Genomic DNA, 18,765 nt, shown 5'->3' on the forward strand with positions numbered 1-18,765 from the left:
ATCTACATGGCTTTTATTTGGGGAATTCTTTTGAAATGTTTGGTTTAAAATTTAATTAATTTCATTGCCCTGCGGAGAAGGACCTGGGTGTCCTGGTGGATGAAAAACGGAACATGAGGCAGCAGTGTGCTCTTGCAGCTCGGACTGCCAATGGTATCCTCAGTTCCATCAGAACAGGGATTGCCAGCTGGGACAGGGAGGTGATTGTCCTCTACTCTGCCCTCGTGAGGCCCCATCTGGAGTACTGTGTCCAGGTCTGGGGCCCCCAATACAGGAAAGATGTGGAGCTGTTGGAGAGGGTCCAGAGGAGAGTCATGAGGATGATCAGAGGGCTGGAGCACCTCTGCTATGAAGACAGGCTGAGGGAGCTGGGCTTGTTCAGCCTAGAGAAGAGAAGGCTGCAAGGAGAACTTATTGCAGCTTTCCAGTATTTAAAAGGGGATTATAAAAAGGAGAGGAATCAACATTTTACAAGGGTAGATAGTGATAGGACAAGGGGGAATGGTTTTAAGCTCAAGGAGGGAAGGTTTAGATTGGATGTCAGGGGGATGTTCTTCACAGAGAGATTGATGAGGTGCTGGAACAGGCTACCCAGAGAGGCTGTGGATGCTCCATCCCTTGAGGTGTTCAAGACCAGGTTGGATGGGACCCTGAGCAACCTGGTCTAGTACCAGCTCTGGAGATTGGTGGCCCTGCCTGTGGCAGGGGGATTGGAACTTGATGATCCTTGGGGTCCCTTCTAACCCAAGCCATTCTATGATTCCATGATTCATCATGAATTCACCTATTTTATGGAAAACTTGCCGTTGTCATCTACTTGTTTTGCATTTTTAGAGTATACATATCAAGATCTTTCTTATTACCAAAACTGTATATTAAGCATCATCATAAACTTTCTGATCTATATCTGCATCTCCATCATAAAATCAGATGGAAAGGAGTAGATACCATATTCTTTAGTAATCATGGAGTACTTTGAAAGTAAGAAAGATTCTGCTTGTCCTTCATTCTCATTTTTCAGCAAGGTAGTGACTTCTTGTCCTTGTTTCAGCTGAAGCAGTACTGATGGCACGCTGATGTTTGGTTGTTGCTGAGTGATGAGAGCACTGGGGCCAGGGAGGGCTAGTTGGTAGTGAAGAGCTGCTGCCATGATGGCACAGGGAGGGGGTTGGGGTGGAACCAGGACAGGTTCATGAATTAGGCCCAGGGTTGTTCCATACCACATGACACTGTGTGGAAGGCCATAGAGCTGTGGGCAGTTGGCCAGAGCTGGCTGCTGCTCAGAGATTGGCTGGATGTCAGTAGTGGGGGGGGTGAGATGTTGCGTTGTTGGCAGGGCAGTTCCATGTTACTCTTCTGTCTTAGTAAATAGTTTTTGTCTCAACCTACAAGTTCTGTTCTGTTTCCAGTTCTCTCCCTTATCCCACCTGGTATGGAGGGGATGAGTAAATGGTTGTGTGGCTCTGAGCACTACCGGGTTAAACCACAGCACTTCCCAGTCTGTATTTCCAGACTCTGGAGAATTCATCTTTGGGGATCTTAGGTAGCAAAGATTAATTATAATCTGCAGAAGTCTGTACATTGAGTGGAAATTAAAAGGAAAAAGTGAGCTTCTCTAGTCAGTTAAGGTTTTGTATCAAATTCTGCTTTTTTCCTGTATTTGGGAGTAGTGATAATTTAAAAAGTATATATATTATATAAAATTCTAAAGATATATGAAAACCAAAACAAATACTCTCAAAAGGGCAGGTTAGAAGAAGCTGAACTTGTATGGATGGAACAAATTATGTATAAATGATTTTGTAAATGCGGATACAAAATTGTTCAAGAAAATTTCACTGTAATTTACTTTTTAACAGTTTAGGGATAAGGTTGTGGTAGTTTGAAGCGCTTATTGGAGAAAAACACCTAACAAAATCCATGTGCCAATAGTGGTACAAAAATTCAGAATAGAATTTTTATTGAATTTGTAATTAGAGTGCAAGTTTATTAACACAATTTCATAAGTGTCATGCACTTGAGATTCTGCATACCAGTTTTCACTCAGCCTCTATAGCCACCTCTCAGGAATTCAGTGGACTTATTTACTATTTTTCTGCCCTTGTAAGAGAGATGACTTTTCTTAATTCCTGGAAAACAGTGGAGGGTTATGCGTTTTTTAATTTGTGATAGCAATATTAGCCAAGAAAACATCTGGGTAAGTGTCACAGCGGAAAAGATTATCTTCAGGAACTCAAAATTTTCTAAGGAGAAGAGAGTAGAGGAACAGTTGTTATTTTTAATAATTAAAGTAGTTATAACAGTTACTTCACTTTCCTTTCCTGGCTGTGTAAGGTATCAAAGCTCAAAAACTATCTTTAGGAAGTTGTTTTTAGTGCACACCACTCAGTACTGACAGCAGGAAGCAGTTGGGAGTTTTCCCTCAGTGCTTTGCTCTCTTTTATAGAACAAAATAAAGTTCCTGTTCAGTGGAAGTCCAGCTGGATAGTACTGAAAGTACTAACTTGTTTTGCTTGCAAGATTGCATTTATTCAACCATAATAGTAGTTTCTTTGATTGTGCTTCCCCTTGAGAAAAAGTAGCTTTAATATTATTTCTGATGAAATGAGTATACACACTATTGTTTGAGGAAAAGACAGCAAGCATCTTCATAATTATTTATATTGATTCATCAAGGCACATTGTGCAAATAAACTTTCTGCATCTACCTTTGCCCAGGTAACTGAAGAAATGTTGAGTTTCTGAAAGCTGTGAAAGGGGATAACCCAGTTTATTTGCAGTTTTGCTTCTAACTGTGTAAGAGCTTATAGAACTTATTTCTCCTGACCAGTCTTGCTAGAAAAAATATAAGACGTGTTGACAGTGCAATAGAATGCACAGATGACCAGTATATCCCAAATATTAACTTGCTGTAAAGATCATTAGTGGTCGTCTATTTAGTTTTAAGCAAGACTAGCTGAATTCTTTTTTTTTTTTTCTTTTTTCTTTTTTTTTGGAGTTACAAATGTTTGTGCTTACAACATGAGTGCTTATCAATGATTCTGTAATTTTATGAAGGTCTGAAGATCTAGCCAATTCAAAACTCATGGGAGAGTTAGTTACCACTCACGTCTGAGAGAACTTCTGTTTTCAAATAGCAAATTACACACTTATGTAGAGTAGGACACGTCTCAAAATTTGTTGCTTCCATTCCTCCATTATTAAAGACTTTGGCAAGTCCAGCTTTGGAACTCAAAAATGCCAACTCAATTTATCTTTTTCCTTCAAAATAAATTTGCTTCTTTGATAAGGAAATGCAAAATATGTTTCATATGAATGATTTTCTCTATATCTTGCACAACAGTATTTAATATTTCCTTACATATAATATGATAATATGCAGTGTGTCTAGCTAGTTTCATTGAAAGAAGCACATGCTGCCCCATCGCATGGTTATTGGACATGTGCATTCCTGGCAAATGACTGTTCAAGTGCATTTGCACAGGAGCTTATATTTGTTATTATTGTTGTCAGTGATAGAGGGAGAAGAGAGAAGGTGCCACAGGTAAACTTCAAGAACATTTCACTTTGCACTGTTCCTGTTTGAAAAGCTGGTATGAAACAAGGAAGCAGTAAGTAGGTTGCTTACTGAATACATTTTTCTGGTGGCAGTATTAGCCCTTAGAATCATCCCTGGATTATATAGGCATATTGAGTTCAACAGAAAAATAGGCATAAAAAGTTATTACTACTCTATTAGAAATAATTCCTTAAAAGTATTCCTTAATACCTGTGTGCACTATTTCTTTACAAATGCAAAATACACGGAGATACATTTATATTCTTTATGCATCATCACTAGAAAATAGCTTTTTTTTTTCAGAATAGTAGGATTTTTTAAAACTTTTTTTTTAAATATGCTGAAATTACTTTGGAAGAATCATTGGGCAATATATATATAAACAGGATTATATTTTAAGTAAAATATTTGCAAGTTTTTCGGTAAAATGTTTGCATGTTTTTAAGTACTGTACTGCACAGTGAATGCTCAGTGTTCACATTTCCACTAATAATTCCTCAGGAAACAGTTTGGAAATTATAGATATAAATTAACTGCACCATGAATGCTTTTAGCAGCAGCTGTTTCCCTGTATCACAATTTTAAAAAAAGCAGTAACCAGTCAGAATTATCACAGAATCAATAGTGGAATCTCTTGGGTGTAGTTATTTTATACGTTCATCCATTTTTCTCCTCTTTCTGGAGAAAACCTCTTTAAATTAGAAGGATTTTGTAAAAGAACAATAGTTACTCATGTTTATTACCTCACTTTGGTAACGTATGTGTGTATAATGCAGTCATATGACATTTTTTATTGTGAAAATGCACTTTCTTTAGAGCTTTTATTGCCAGCTTTCTTCACAGGTATAGACGTTTTAATGGCGATGAATGTACTCTCTTTCTCTGTCATGTTGGTTTTTTTTCTGCTAGTATTATGAAACCACTTTCCTTTATGACTCCATGTCTAATTGTTAGCAGACTTTAACATTGTTTTCTGAAGGAGAGTGGCTTTCAAGGTGCTCATAAACAATGCAATTATTTGTCACTTCTGTACTTTTATCTGATGCAAGGACTGTTTGACTATAGGAACCAATAACACACCATTCTTTATGAAAGAAACCACAGAATGTCTTGAAATGCATCTTAGGAAACAGACAATAGTAGTAGTGGGTATGTCAGTGTTGTTAGTCAGTAGTGTGTATGTCAGTGACATAGTCGCCACATAGTATCATAGAGAGTTAGTTATGTAAAACGAGGGCTATATGGCCAGGTTGGAGTCAAGTAAAATCGTTAACAAATATTGAATAAACCAGACCAGGCTATGCTTACCATGTTCAATTACAGTGCTTTCTGTGTAATTGATAATATTATTTCCTTGAAGAACAAAAATGATGGTTATTAAACAAAAATTCTGAAGTTATTTCAGTTTCCTGTTTTGCTCATTGTTTTCGTCTGCTCTTTGGAAGCTTCTGCTTTAGAGGATGCGTTATTTTCCTTTTATGCGTGTAACTTTGATGCAGCAAATTGTTTAGGAGTAGAGTTTCTGTCATCTTTCACATCTACTTTGATCCTTTGTCTTGAGCTGTTTCTCTCAATATTCCGTGAGTTCCTTCTCTTATCTTACAAATGGCAGGGTGGGGGGTTGCTTACTATTCTCATTCTTTCTTTTAACATAACATTTTTAGAGGACACAGGATATAATTACAAGTTTTGTTTATAGACGGAAGTGGAGAAAGAGGTGAGAAGGATGCAAGCAAAATTACAACCTATCCACCAGGGGCTGTTCGCTTTGACTGTGAGCTGCGAGCTGTACAAGTCAGTTGTGGATTTCACCATTCAGGTAAGAGTAAATGTTAACTGTAGTATAAATTTCTTGTTGTTTGTGGGGATTTTTTGTATGTTTTTATTTTATGTTGTGATACGTGTTTTCACTACGTTATGTTTAAAGTTCAATAAGGATATACTTGGAATTTGAAAGGTTCAGAAAGGTTGCAGTGTCATTTTGTAGCCTAATACACTGTCCTTCAACAGTGCAAGAGAATAGAAATATATAGAGAATTCTGTGCAAGCTTTTAAGGAATTCTTGAGCCATTTTGTAATGTCTGCGAGGCAGATCTGCATGCCTCTGTAGGGATACTAGCTGTGATGGATTGTGGAAGATGGTAGTGTTTTAGTAGGGATTGTTAACTGTGCTGCTCAGAAAGACTAACTGACACTGATGCATGTTAGCATGGATATCTCTGAAAAATATTGGTGTTTTTGTTTGTTTGTTTTCAGTGATTTTGATGGAGAATGGTGATGTTTACACATTTGGATATGGGCAGCACGGGCAACTTGGACATGGTGATGTTAATTCCAGGTAAGCTGATAATCACAAAACAAGACTGCATATTGCTGTACTGCTGTTTAAAAAGTGGTTAAATTTTTCGGTTACTGTTTAGCTATGAAGTGGGAAAACTCATATATTGTCCGCATTAGGTTGATGAACTCTCATTTTGCATTTATTCCCCATAACCTTTCTGGGTAGATAGACTGTTAACGGTAACCATACTGTTGTACCTTGTAGGTAATTTAATACACTAAGGCTTGTATGAATAGCTCTGATAATTGGGTTTACAATGCTTCTTTCTCTTCACTTCTCTGTTACATACAAGAGAGAATTACATTGAAATATCTTTAAGGTTTCATTATGTCTAGAAAATATTACATATGCAATAATTCAAATAGCGTGAAGTTGTAGACTTAGATTAATATGCTTCTCTTACATTACTAGCAGTAATTTACTCACAATTCTTTTTGTTTGTAATTAATAATAAAACACCTTTTTGCTTATAATTAATCTTCAAAAGTAAGTCTGTATGTATGAGTCTCAGCTGCATGTTGTATATGCTCATAGCATGAAACTGACTTGTGGGTTTTTGTGGTCAGTGGAAATAAAGGAAGTCAACAGAGTCTGGAGTGCTATTTGACTAACCAGCCACTGCTTATCTACTTCAGATACGCTCAGTAACTCCGTAAAATATATTGACTTGATCTCCATTGACTACAGTGAGAGCACAGACAACTATGTACAGGTGGCTTTAATGGGAAGCTGAATTTTCACCCTTACTATCTCATCTGCTCACTCAAGTTGACAATCAGTGTACTACTGTAAAAGGAAATTCAGTAGTGTTGTTCTCTGGGCACACACACATACTGTAGATGGCATTTTGAATAGCAGGAATCATTGAGGCTTTGTTTCTGTTCAGTAATGCCCAGTATCCTTATGAAAAAGGCATATAGAGTTGCAGCATCCATGATCTGTCTTCAGTTCTCTTGTTTCTCTTGTAGTAGTGAGATGAAATCGCTTGTACATCTGTCCTCCTAATCTCTTTTGAGACTTCCAGATCATTTCTTTTGTCAAGTTTCTGGAGAAATCATCTTCATCTTAAAATTTTAATTGTATCCACTAAACAAAGGGATAGAGGGAAGGAAGGATGAAGGTTTACTGGAAACATTACTTTGCATTGGTTGCTGTGCCTAATGGTATTCCTTAAACTGTTACCCTTACTCAGTCTGCATTGGATTGGTGAATGCAGTCTGTGTTTCTGCCTATGGTAGAGCCTTATCACAGGTAAATACTCCTTTTAGTTCCTGAAAATTCATGGATACTTGAAGTTACAGCTACTTTAGTGAGCACTTCAAGTCACTACTAGAATTAGGTTAGATGTTCTTTTAAAGACTGAAGAGATACAAAAATAAGTGGCATTTGTAGTGGTAACTGTGTCCCATTTCCAACTTTGATGAAATCACTTGGCTTTTTTGAGAATATCTGGACTGTCTGCTCTATTTGTCAGAATTCCAGGCAGGAAACACCACATTTGTTGCTTATTTAGACAGAAACTAGATGACAACTAAATGTAGTTCCAGATGAAATCCTAGAAGAGAACGTGAAACATCCTATGTCAAAGGATAGTGCCTGACCAGTCCTAGAAGCTAAGGAGGTACAAGCAGCTTGGCACTGACCTTTGTATCATTCTACAGCATATCCCAGACAGTGTCTGTAAAAAACCTTGAAGAAATTGGGCATATGTCCTGTGCATGAGAACTGGCTATAAGTACTATATTGCTGTTTAGCACCATCATTCAGGTGATGATTTCCTCATTGATGTACTTCTTTTTCCAGCTTTTAAGTAGAGATCACTCCTCTGTCCTCACAGTAAGGGACTCAGAAAAGGAAACAGGGAATCCTTATGCAGAGTTCCACCTCAGTTGGGACGCACTGGTGCTCAGATGGCCAGCTCCAGCCAGGTCAGTGTTATGTCAGTCATGCAGTGTGTCACATTGCCTGTATTGACCTTAGGAAGACCATCGTCTTCTGAATGAAGGAAATGATAATCTACTGTGTTTCCAGGAGAGGGAAAAAAAGAAAAAAAAAAGAGGACATACAATATAGATAGCCTAGCTATTATATGGGGCCCCTGAAAACAAGAACTGACAGGACATGTGCAGCAATTGTCATTTTCATCTGAGTCAGCCATCTTCATTACCAGATAATGTAATGATGTAAGTTTCTGGGCAACAACTGATGACATATCCTTTCAGAAACTTCTGTCTTACAGCATAAAGATTTAGTAGTGAGTCTTGTAAATGTTTAACTATTTTGAATTCTGCACACTTGTCCAGACATCTCCTTATTAAGAGGATTCTGAACTCCTGCTTTAGATTGTGGTAAATACTACAAATTCTTCCTGCCACTTCAGTAAGAATGAGGCATGTTACATGCCCTAGAAGGATTTCAGACAATTTTCTATGTTCACAAGCCAACAAAACACCAGATGAACAGGATGACGTGATTCTCAATAAACCATTAATAGAACTGAAATAGTGTGGAGGAGTAAGCCACATACACAAGGTAGTGTTATTTTTTTTTTCTCCAGCTAAAACTTGAGTCACTCCCAGATGGATCACTTACAGATGCAAATGATCTGGTTCCCGGGAGACCATTTTTTCCATATCAGCATACTAGGGTTATTAAACTAATCTGAGTAGGCTTTCTGTTGTGAAGTCCAGAGCAGTTGATGAGATATTCACTCCACGAAGAATTTAACAGCCTCTTCTTATTCCCTCTTCAAAGGAGTTGCTAAATGGATGAATAGAAACTCAGTGGAAGCAAGAAACACTTTATGGTATCTGCTCTTGGTAAAAAATAGTACATCTTGTATTTGGGTAAGCAAGGAGCTGTTTCTTGCTGATGCTTCTCGCCAGAAGCTCTGACTTAAACCTTCAGGATCTTTTCATTACTGTTCAAACTTTGCCTGCATTTCTTATGCCAACTGTTGATTTCAGCACTACTTTAGCAAGCGCATGACATGGAAGTCAAGTTCCAGTATGGAACCACTGAAGTAGGGCAAAACTTACATATCTCTGTTTCCCAAGGGTCAGCAATAACAAGGCAGAGTTAATTGGCAGACCTTCCATGGACAGCCATGTATGTTCTATTGGTAGACAAAGTGTAAAGATTATACCCTATTAATATGTCCAGAACAAAACATGTTGCATAAGGCTCTATTTCTAGGTGCCTTGTCTGATTAATTTGCTTCAGTGGTGGTGCGCAGGTCCTATTTACTTATTTCCTCCAAACTCTCAGTTACATCTAAAATCTAAAAATCTCCACCTTCTTACCCCTGTACTGTCCAACTCTGCCTGGAATTGAGTTTTTCTGTTTTCGGTTGATGCACTACACAGTAACAGCCCACGGAGAACCTGAATTTACAGCACCACGGTCAGCAACCCCAAGTGAAATTTCATTGCACTTCAGAGTTAGCTCTGGCTGGACAAGTACCATGGACAGCGATCGTTCAAACGGCTACTGTGGGATGTGTTTTCAAACACCAAATCTACTGCCAGAAATGCTTACCCTTCAGGACAGAGGAGGGTTTCAGTGTGGGTAGCCTGAATTGTATTTGAACTTTCTGTGAGGTCTTGAGTTACCTGATGTATGGGTATCTGCTGTTTTTCACACAGCAATCTGAAGTTACCCCAAGGGATCTCTCTCGGGTTGCAATGTATATAGTTGAGCTTGCCTATGTCAAGTGCCTGCGTCGTAACCAGAACCACATCTTTCAACACCTTCTGAGAAGAATAATTCTCAAATGCACGAAACCTACTTGTCAAAACATTCTGCAAAGGGTCTCCCAGACTCCTAATTGTCTTCATGCAGGTTTTCTGTGTTGAGTTTCCACGGGATAGGAAGATACTCAATTGTATCACAGGTTTTAAACTCAATATAAGTGACTTAAACTTGGTTATTGTATTTTACCATTTTTTTTCCTCCTTCTATGAAGTGAAAACTATCATTGTTCTGCAGTTTTGCTGTATTTTTGATGTAGTTAAGTGCCTTAGAATTTTCCTATTCACTTCCATTGTAGATACACCATTTCAAAAGCTGAGCTGTCTTAATAAAAGGGATATATAAGAGGGTAACGTGCTATATGTGTCTGTGTTAATTGCTTCTCCACTTTTGCTCTGCTGCAACTAAGTAATTATTGGATTTAGTTAACAGAGTAGATATGATATTTGTGAAATTCGGAGGCCAAATACTGCTTTCTGGCCATCTGTACAATGGGATTCACAGAAACATGCACTTGAAATAAGAAGCAACTGTTATTCCTTGAAATTTTTCTTGTCTCCCATACAATCTATCCATAACACTCTCAGAGTCTTAAAGTCATTGTGGGATTCATACTGCAAGAAAGCTGAAGAAAACTTGTAGCTTCTTGCCCTTGAATCTTTTATGTAAGTGTATAAGCAGTCCTGCAATGCATTTGTAGCTCCAGGAAATGCCAGTTCACATTTTAACATGCTTCAGGCATGTGTGTACTAATATGAATTCATTATTTTAGGATAAGTAGGTTTCGTGAAAATAGCTTCTATGTATCAAATAGATTAAATGTTCCTTATTTCTTGAAAAGTATAAAATTGCAATTCCATGCCTACGGCTTTCACAATGCTAAGGGGAGAAAAAAATGCATGCGTGTTTTTGAAAGTGAAAAAAAAAATCTTTCATGGGAATTTTTCCTTCTAAAGGGAATGCTTTTGCATTAGTTCTTAACTATTTTTTTTTTCTGGTTTGGTACCTTTTTGAGCTTTCTTAAAGATTTTTAAATGTTTTGTCATTACTACTGCTAAACTTACTCCCTGTATTTGAGTATCATCTTACTGGTGTCCAAACCCTCATGCTTTTAGGCCAACAAAGTCTTCTAAATCTGTGAATGTTGTATTGTACATCCTCTAACAAATTCTATGCTGCTTTTCATTCTCTCCATCTCCATCCACTGCAAGCAGCATTTTCCACAAAGGAATTACTTATTTCTGTTATATGTATGTTCTCTCTCTTTCAGGTCATTATCCTTTCTTCATTCCCTATTTCTCTGTTCTGCATTTCCATGTATCTGCATCTTCCTTCCTCTTGGAATTCACAATGTCTCTCCTTCCTCCTACTTTCTTGACTTTGGTTTTGCATGCAACTTAGCCAAAAGCAGAACATGCAGATAACCCATCTTCTTGAGCATCAGCTGCTAAACAATTGCTAGGTAAATGTGGGCTGATGATTTTTTTATTCCACTCTAGGACAACCTGTTCTTGTTTTAGATTAACTTGCTTTGGAAATGTGTGCTTAGAAGTAAGTTTATATAGTACTGCTATTCTCTAGGGTCAGGGTTCCCAAACATGGAGTTGTTGCAGAGCCACTTGTTTGTTAAATTCCCATTCATTCTAAGTCTAAAGTAGTTTTGATTTATAGGTAGACATTCATTATGGGACTCAAATTCTGATACAGTTCTTGCAGGCTCCTTTGCATCTGTTTTATTGTGACTTAGATGAAAATTGTAGTTGTATGTCACGTTTCATTCTTTTGTATTTTCTTCTATTTCTGTTCTAAGTATTCACTGCTGTTTTTCTTTCTTGCTTCTTGCTTGTACTACTGCTTTTTTTCCTTCATTTTATTGAAATGGGAAATTGATTTTCTTATACCTGTCCGTATTTGAGAGGCACAAATAGTAGAGTTGTCCAGATCTTTGTTCTGCAAAACAGTTTGGAGAGAATTTTTCTTTCTCAAGTCTATAAGTTTGATGAAGAGCAGTTTTTTAATGACTTACTCTCCATTAAAAAGTTGCTGGAGGTGGGTAGACATTCTCTTTGTTTTATAATTCTCTGTCTCAGGAGGGCCATATCAGTATTGCTCCTGGTAATTGTACTAGAGTACCAGTCACATATGGCTTTTATTGCTTCATTAATCAAAGTTTTGTTAAGTGCTTAACCAATATCATATCCTCACAGCAGAATTTTTTTAATGCTACAATTCATTGCTGTATATTTTATATACCTGTACACACATACATATTACTGTAACTATAGTAACATTGATGTAATCATGCAATAATACAGGTTAACCATTTTTCTTCCTGTGCATAATTAAAAAGAGTACCTGATTGGTTCCTTGTATCACAAGGACATAAACTTAAATACTGGTACACTTTTTAGAGATCCTGTTCATTTAATAAGCAATTTGTTGCTTAATTTTGGTACCATATGGTATGTGAACATAGTGAATATATTTTAGTGGAATCCTAGTAACACTAATATACTAAATGTTGAGTAATCATGTATTGATACAAAATTAATTTATTTTGATATAGGGGATGTCCTACTTTGGTGCAAGCATTACCGGGTCCTAGTACGCAAGTTACTGCTGGAAGCAACCATACAGCTATTCTCTTGATGGATGGCCAGGTTTTCACATTTGGAAGTTTCTCAGTAAGGAAATAATAATGTTTACTTATAGAAATAAGCTTATAATCAATGTATTGTTCAAAGACCTTTCAAAACTGTTTGCTTATAATTGCAAGCACAGAACAACTCGTGGATTTTTTTTGGATGTTTTTTTATTTATGTCTCATGTTTGAAAATGGGACCTCTAATGTTGATGTGATTAGAAGAGCATGGTGCCAGTTATTATTGATGTTTTTATATTCTATAGAATATTGTTTTTTAAAGTTGAGTTGCTTCATAAGATGGACCATTTTTCTCAAAGTCCTTATTGTTACAAGGTCCATTGCAAATAAAAATCTTTTGCATATTCTATTACCTGCCTTAGAAAAATATCAGGGTCATCTTTTCTTCCATAGAAATGACAGTGAGTTTCACTTAAGGAAAAATTATGGCTCTGTATGACACTGCATAACTCTGGTACTTTTCTTTCAAATGCACCTGGCATGTACTCCTCATGTCCATTGGAATCATTGTGTGTATTCACTGAATAAGCACTTCAACTTCATTTAATTCCCCTTCATCCTGACTTCAGATCTTTGTCTCCTTGTCCTTCCAAATGTTCCCTCACTACAGTCTCTCCAGGATAATTGTAGTTGGTGCCTTCCTCCTAATGTCCTTTTGATAAAAACTAGAGTGTAGACATTGAATTTTTATGTTTTTAACACTACTGTCAAACACAACAGAAATCTTATCCTTCAAGATCTGTTGTTATACAGAAAATCAGAAAAAATGAAAATTTAAATTTTAGAGTTGAAAATACTATTTTAAATTAAAACTGTGCCCTAAAATGGCACTTAAATTAGTTAATATTTGTTGGTTTTCAGACTCTACGTTATAGCTTTTGTCTTTGTCAAAAGTGACATGGGCACTTAAAAATTTAAGCTTTGTTGGCTGTCCCTGAAAAGCCAAATTCACATTGAGAAACAGCATTTAAAAACCTGTCTGTTGGTTCTTTTTCTGTAAATAAATAAATAAATAATCACCCAGAAACAAACAAGCAAAAGTTTTGAGGCTATATTTAGACTACTTGCTCTATGTCTGCTCTTAATGCTGCAATGCTTGAAAGTTCATTGAGAGCCTTATAAAGTCAGGGAATCTCAAGCACGTTACTTGTAAATGTTTTCACTAATTTTGCTTATATACAGATTGACGTATTCTCTTATAGCACACAATTACTGTTTCAGATGAAAAATTGATAATTTCTAAATAGGCAAAAATTGAGAGAAATGAAAGCAAAAAGTAATTTTTTTCAATAGTGAGATTTTTCAAGGAATGGTTTTAAAAATAGAAATGTGTGTTTCATTATCTTATTTGTTAATTTGGTTTTCGTTATGACTGAAGGGTAAGAAGCAGTTGAGATTAGATATGTACAGGTAAAAAAAGGTGGGCTGTACAAGTTTACCTACTTAGAAGGATGAACAATAGTATCAATACATTCATTTTATTATAGAAATACTTTACTGAAAATGAACTTACTAATTAAGACTGTATTCATTTAACATGTAAATAAGCAGAAAAAAGAGCATAAGTAATATATATCAAAGTATATATATTCATTAGAGAATGTTAAGGTGCTGTAACAGGTTGCCCTGAGAAGCTATGGATGCCCCATCCCTGGCTCAGGACCAGGCTGGATGGAGTCCTGGGCAGCCTGATCTAGTTTGTGGCAACCTTGCCTACAGCAGGAGGATTGGAGCTGGATGATCTTTATGGTTCCTTCCAACCCAAGCCATTCTATGGCTACAAACTGCATTACATACATTTACTACAACAAACATAGTTATTTTTCATTCTTGGTTTGACTTTGACAAATTTCTGATGTTTTTTAGGTAAATAGTACATTCTCTTCAAAAGTAACACAAATGTAAATTTTAAAAACTGGACCAAACTTCTGTCTTAATTGATTATCTTCTCATTAAATAACTGAAAAACCTAACTGAAAAGGGAGAAAAGCATTTGTCAAAACCTTGTATTTAAATGTATAGAACTTTTCTTAGAGAAGTCATTATTTTCTGAAGGTACTTTTTCAGTAAGCGCTCTCTTCCAGATGACTTATATTTTTTGTGCTGAAGATGTCTAACTTGTTCATCTTCGAGACTTGCTATTAAGTACTAATTTTTGCATTCTCTCTATAGAAAGGTCAGCTTGGTAGACCAATTCTGGATATGCCCTACTGGAATGCAAAACCAGCACCTATGCCTAATATTGGTTCTAAATATGGACGCAAAGCAACATGGATTGGAGCAAGTGGAGACCAGACTTTCCTCCGGATTGATGAAGCTCTCATTAATTCTCACGTGCTTGCTACATCGGAGATATTTGCAAGCAGGCATATAATAGGCAAGAACTCTCCTAGAATATTTTATATGTTTACAGAATTTTTGGAAACAGATCACCTTCAGTCAGCTGAAAAAGCTGAAAAAGCAAATGAAGGGAATTAAAATATTTTTCCTTTATACTTACAATGCAAATGGTGATGCTAGCTCCTTTAGGTAACTCATTTTATTAAAAAGAAGAATGTATAAGTCTGTGGATTTTTTTGCACTTCATAGTGCAAAAAATTTTGCAGATTTTCTTGCAATCTTACTATGATGTCGTTTTTTGCAATGGCAGTATTTCTTCTTCACTACTGTGTGTATTAATGCTTTGTGCATAGAGTTTGACATGTAATTAGTGGAGTCTTTTTTTCTTCTTTCTCCATTTGCTCCCTGATCTAGGTTTGGTGCCAGCTTCAATATCAGAACCTCCTCCTTTTAAATGTCTTCTGATAAACAAAGTAGATGGCAGTTGCAAAACATTCAATGATTCTGAGCAGGAAGACCTTCAAGGTTCTGGTGTGTGTCTGGATCCTGTCTATGATGTTATTTGGAGGCAAGTGTGGATTATAGCTCTAAAAGTCATAGTATAGAAGCGTTTTAAAAAGTATTTTGGAAGGCTGGAGGTTTGATTCTGTTTATTTACCTAGTAAACAAAAAGCAATTTTTATTCTTTCTTGCATCTTATTTAACTTTTTTTTTATATGTTCAACTAAGCCCAAAACAAACTCCTACCTGAATTTTTGGATTTCTGTTCTTTTGTGCATCATTTTCATTCAAGTATCATGGGGACCCCAGTTAACTCTACTTATTTTCTGTTTTTCATTCTTCCCTGGCTTTTCTCCATCTATTTAACATTGACAAATGTTTCACTGACAAATTTCTTGACATGACAGCTTTCACAATCTTAGCTTTTATCTGAAGTGTTAGTGATTAAGACTTGAATAGGAGAAAGGGTATAGTAATAGTATTCTTTTTACCTCTGACATTTTGAGAGGTCAAAATAAGTATACTTAGAAAGATAGCTTAGGCATTCAAGTTATGGTTGTATTTGGGAGTGGTTGCATTCAGTGAACTCTTTCAGCGCGTGTAGATCATAAGCACTTGTTCCAAAACATAATCCTAATCTCAAATACTTCTATAAGAACTTATTTTAAAACTATGATAGCCAGGATTTGGGAGATAGAGTTGAACTGTTATCTATGTGCAAGTGGTGGATGATGTTTAGACTCACTGGAAAACTTGGGCAAGACAGAATAGTCAAAGTTGAAGGAAAGCAGGGAACCAGCTAGTCTATGTTATCTGGAAAAGATACTGTCATGTAGGATTATGTCTTTAAAAGATCATTGTGTTTGTAGGCTACCTGCATTCTGCTTTGGATGTCTTCATCCAAGATCAAGACTTGAGAATTTAATACCCACTTAACACTGAAGCATGCATATTTGTTAGGCATAATTCTTCATGACCTCTGAAGTCTCCCAAATAACTGTAGTCCTGCACTGTGCACATCCCCAGGATTGTCTGAGGTTCGTGATTTAGGCATCCACTCTCACTTAAATTATGCTGAGATTTGAAATAAGGAAGAGTAGCACCCACTTTCCATAACAACTCTTGGTCACGTAATGAAAGACTTCGTTTTTGAACTCTGGATTTTTTCCTGGCCATGGGAAAGCATCACATTTCAGGGCAGAAAAAGGCAGGTGATACAACTCGACTTGATGTAAAATAATATTGGTTGTTCAGCTGGATGAAGCTCATATTCACATTTCATATGATAAGAAAGTAATCTAAAGATGAAATTATGGGTAAATGTGGATTGAGGTATTGTTCTGTTGTCTGGCAAAAATCTGGGGACTGTAGACCTAAATCTAAGACTTAAGGACTTAACTGTGAAGAGTAGATTCTTGAAGTCTCTGGTTGCAGACTTATTTCTATGTTACATTCCACGCTTGTTTAATAGAAAATATTGAAGCAATCTAAAGAAGAGACATATTAAAAGTGCTCATTAATCATTAAATATTTGATATATTTATTTTTATACTAGCCATTTTTATTCATGCCCATTTAAGTGAAGGGGACACTTCCTCTGTACAGAGGCAGCATTCTTGACTGCATAAGTTTTAAAGATTTTCTTTACAGTTCTGTGTTTTTTTTACGTTACTATTGTAATAGAAGTGACTCAATCATTTCATGTCTTAATGTGCATCTGTGTATGTATACAAACTTACCTATTGCTTCATTGTTTAAATCCTGCATGGAATCCTAGAATCCTTAGAGTTGGAAGGCCATCTGAAGGCCATCTAGTCCAACTCCTCTGCAATAAACAGGGACACCACAGCTAGATCAGGTTGCCCAGGGCTTTGATCCAGCCTCACCTTGAAAGTCTCCGGGGATGGGGCATCAACCACATCACTGGGCAGCCTGTTCCAGTGCCTCACCACCCTCACTGTAAAAGGTTTTTTTCCTTATATCTAACCTAAATCTACCCCATTCAAGCTTGAAACCATTTCCCCTTACTCTATCACCACAAGCCCTGCTAAAGACTCTGTCCCCTTCTTTTCTGTAGCTCTCCTTTAGGTACTGAAAGGCTGCTATCAGGTCACCTTGCAGCCTTCTATTCTCCAGGCTGAAGAGCCCCAGCTCTTTCAGCCTGTCCTCATAGGAGAGGTGTTCCATTCTGTGGATCATTTTTGTGGCTCTTCTCTGAACACACTCCAACAGGTTTATTTCTTTCCTATATTGAGGTCTCTACATCTGGATGCAGTACTTCAGGTGAGGCCTCACCAGTGCAGAGTAAAGGGACGGTGTCACCTCCCTTGACCTGCTGGCTGCGCTTCTTTTGATGCAGCCCAGGATACTGTTGGCTTTCTGGGCTGCAAAGGCATACTGCTGGCTCATGTCCAGCTTGCCATCCACCAGTACCCCCAGGTCTTTTTCAGCAGGGCTGCACTCAATCCATTCATCTCCCAGTTTGTAATGGTAATGGGGGTTGCCTCGACCCAGGTGCAAGAATACGTATGGTATCCTGTAACATCTTTAATTAAGACTATTTCCTTCTCAGTTGCTTATACCATCTTAGTTCCTTTTGGGTTTTAGGTACAACATAACAAGTGAAAATGTATTTTTCTCTCATTCATTGGCCTATGTCTTCTGTTTCTTCCTTTTATGTAGTGATTTCAAAGATGTAATTTTCTGCACGTTAAGCTATAGTATGAAAAGTCTTTTTATTCCCTTGTTTGCGCTGCCATTTTCTATAATCCTGTAAAAATTTGCAGTGTGATGTTATCCATTTAAAAAGTCCAAAGTATGCTGGATTTCTCAAGATCTTTTTAAACTTACTTAGAGAGTACTTTGTAGTTGGTATCTTTATCATTCTTGGGCACATCTGCCATTATGCCAAAATACTTCACTAATTAATTCATGCTTCTTAATAGACTATACCATGTTGATATTTATAAGGCTTGAAAAATGTCAATTTTCTGATATCTGTAAACTCTTAATATGATTGTTTGTCTTAAAATACAATAAGAATTTTATGTCTCTCCATTTGCTGGTGTGTTAAGCTAGTTAAGTTTATATGTATTTGATGTAATGATGTTCACTTTTAAGAGTTTGTACAAGCAGATCTACATTTCATATTAAATAGCTTATAAAATTTAAGAATCGGTTAGTTTTTAAGTAGGTTTTACTCTGTTTTGTCTTACTCTAGGTTTCGTCCAAATGCTAGGGAACTGTGGAGTTACAATGCTGTAGTTGCCGATTCCAGACTTCCCTCAGCTCCAGACATGCAGTCCCGGTGTAGTATTTTGAGTCCAGAACTTGCTCTACCAACAGGTTCCAAAGCTCTGACCACCAGATCTCATGCAGCTTTGCACATTCTAGGTACACATTTATAATTGATAAGTCAAAAGCTTAGATGAAATAGACACGTTACTTAATGTATAAATTAATTGTAATCTAGCAACTTTTTTACTTTGGTAGGGTTACATTTTTTTTTAATCTTTCACCTTTACTCTTAACAATTTTGATCAGCCTAACATTCATTAATTTTAATGAAAATATTTATCTTTTGCCATCTTAATGCTGTTGGATGATTTCAGA

General features: G+C 36.7%; 1 protein-coding gene across 14 annotated transcripts in view; it reads left to right on the forward strand.

The window, feature by feature from the left end:
* The window catches only part of MYCBP2 (MYC binding protein 2, E3 ubiquitin protein ligase), a 196,087-nt gene that overhangs the window by 68,004 nt on the left and 109,318 nt on the right, over positions 1-18,765 (forward strand). For all 14 annotated transcript variants that reach the window (XM_021417056.1, XM_021417087.1, XM_021417072.1 and 11 more), the window contains 6 exons: positions 5,259-5,378; positions 5,816-5,897; positions 12,217-12,334; positions 14,485-14,689; positions 15,067-15,220; positions 18,374-18,546. In XM_021417056.1, the coding sequence (XP_021272731.1) occupies positions 5,259-5,378; positions 5,816-5,897; positions 12,217-12,334; positions 14,485-14,689; positions 15,067-15,220; positions 18,374-18,546 (852 nt within the window). The remainder of the gene's footprint in view (positions 1-5,258; positions 5,379-5,815; positions 5,898-12,216; positions 12,335-14,484; positions 14,690-15,066; positions 15,221-18,373; positions 18,547-18,765) is intronic.

This window comes from Numida meleagris, chromosome 1, assembly GCF_002078875.1.
Source record: "Numida meleagris isolate 19003 breed g44 Domestic line chromosome 1, NumMel1.0, whole genome shotgun sequence".
Classification (NCBI taxonomy): domain Eukaryota; kingdom Metazoa; phylum Chordata; class Aves; order Galliformes; family Numididae; genus Numida; species Numida meleagris.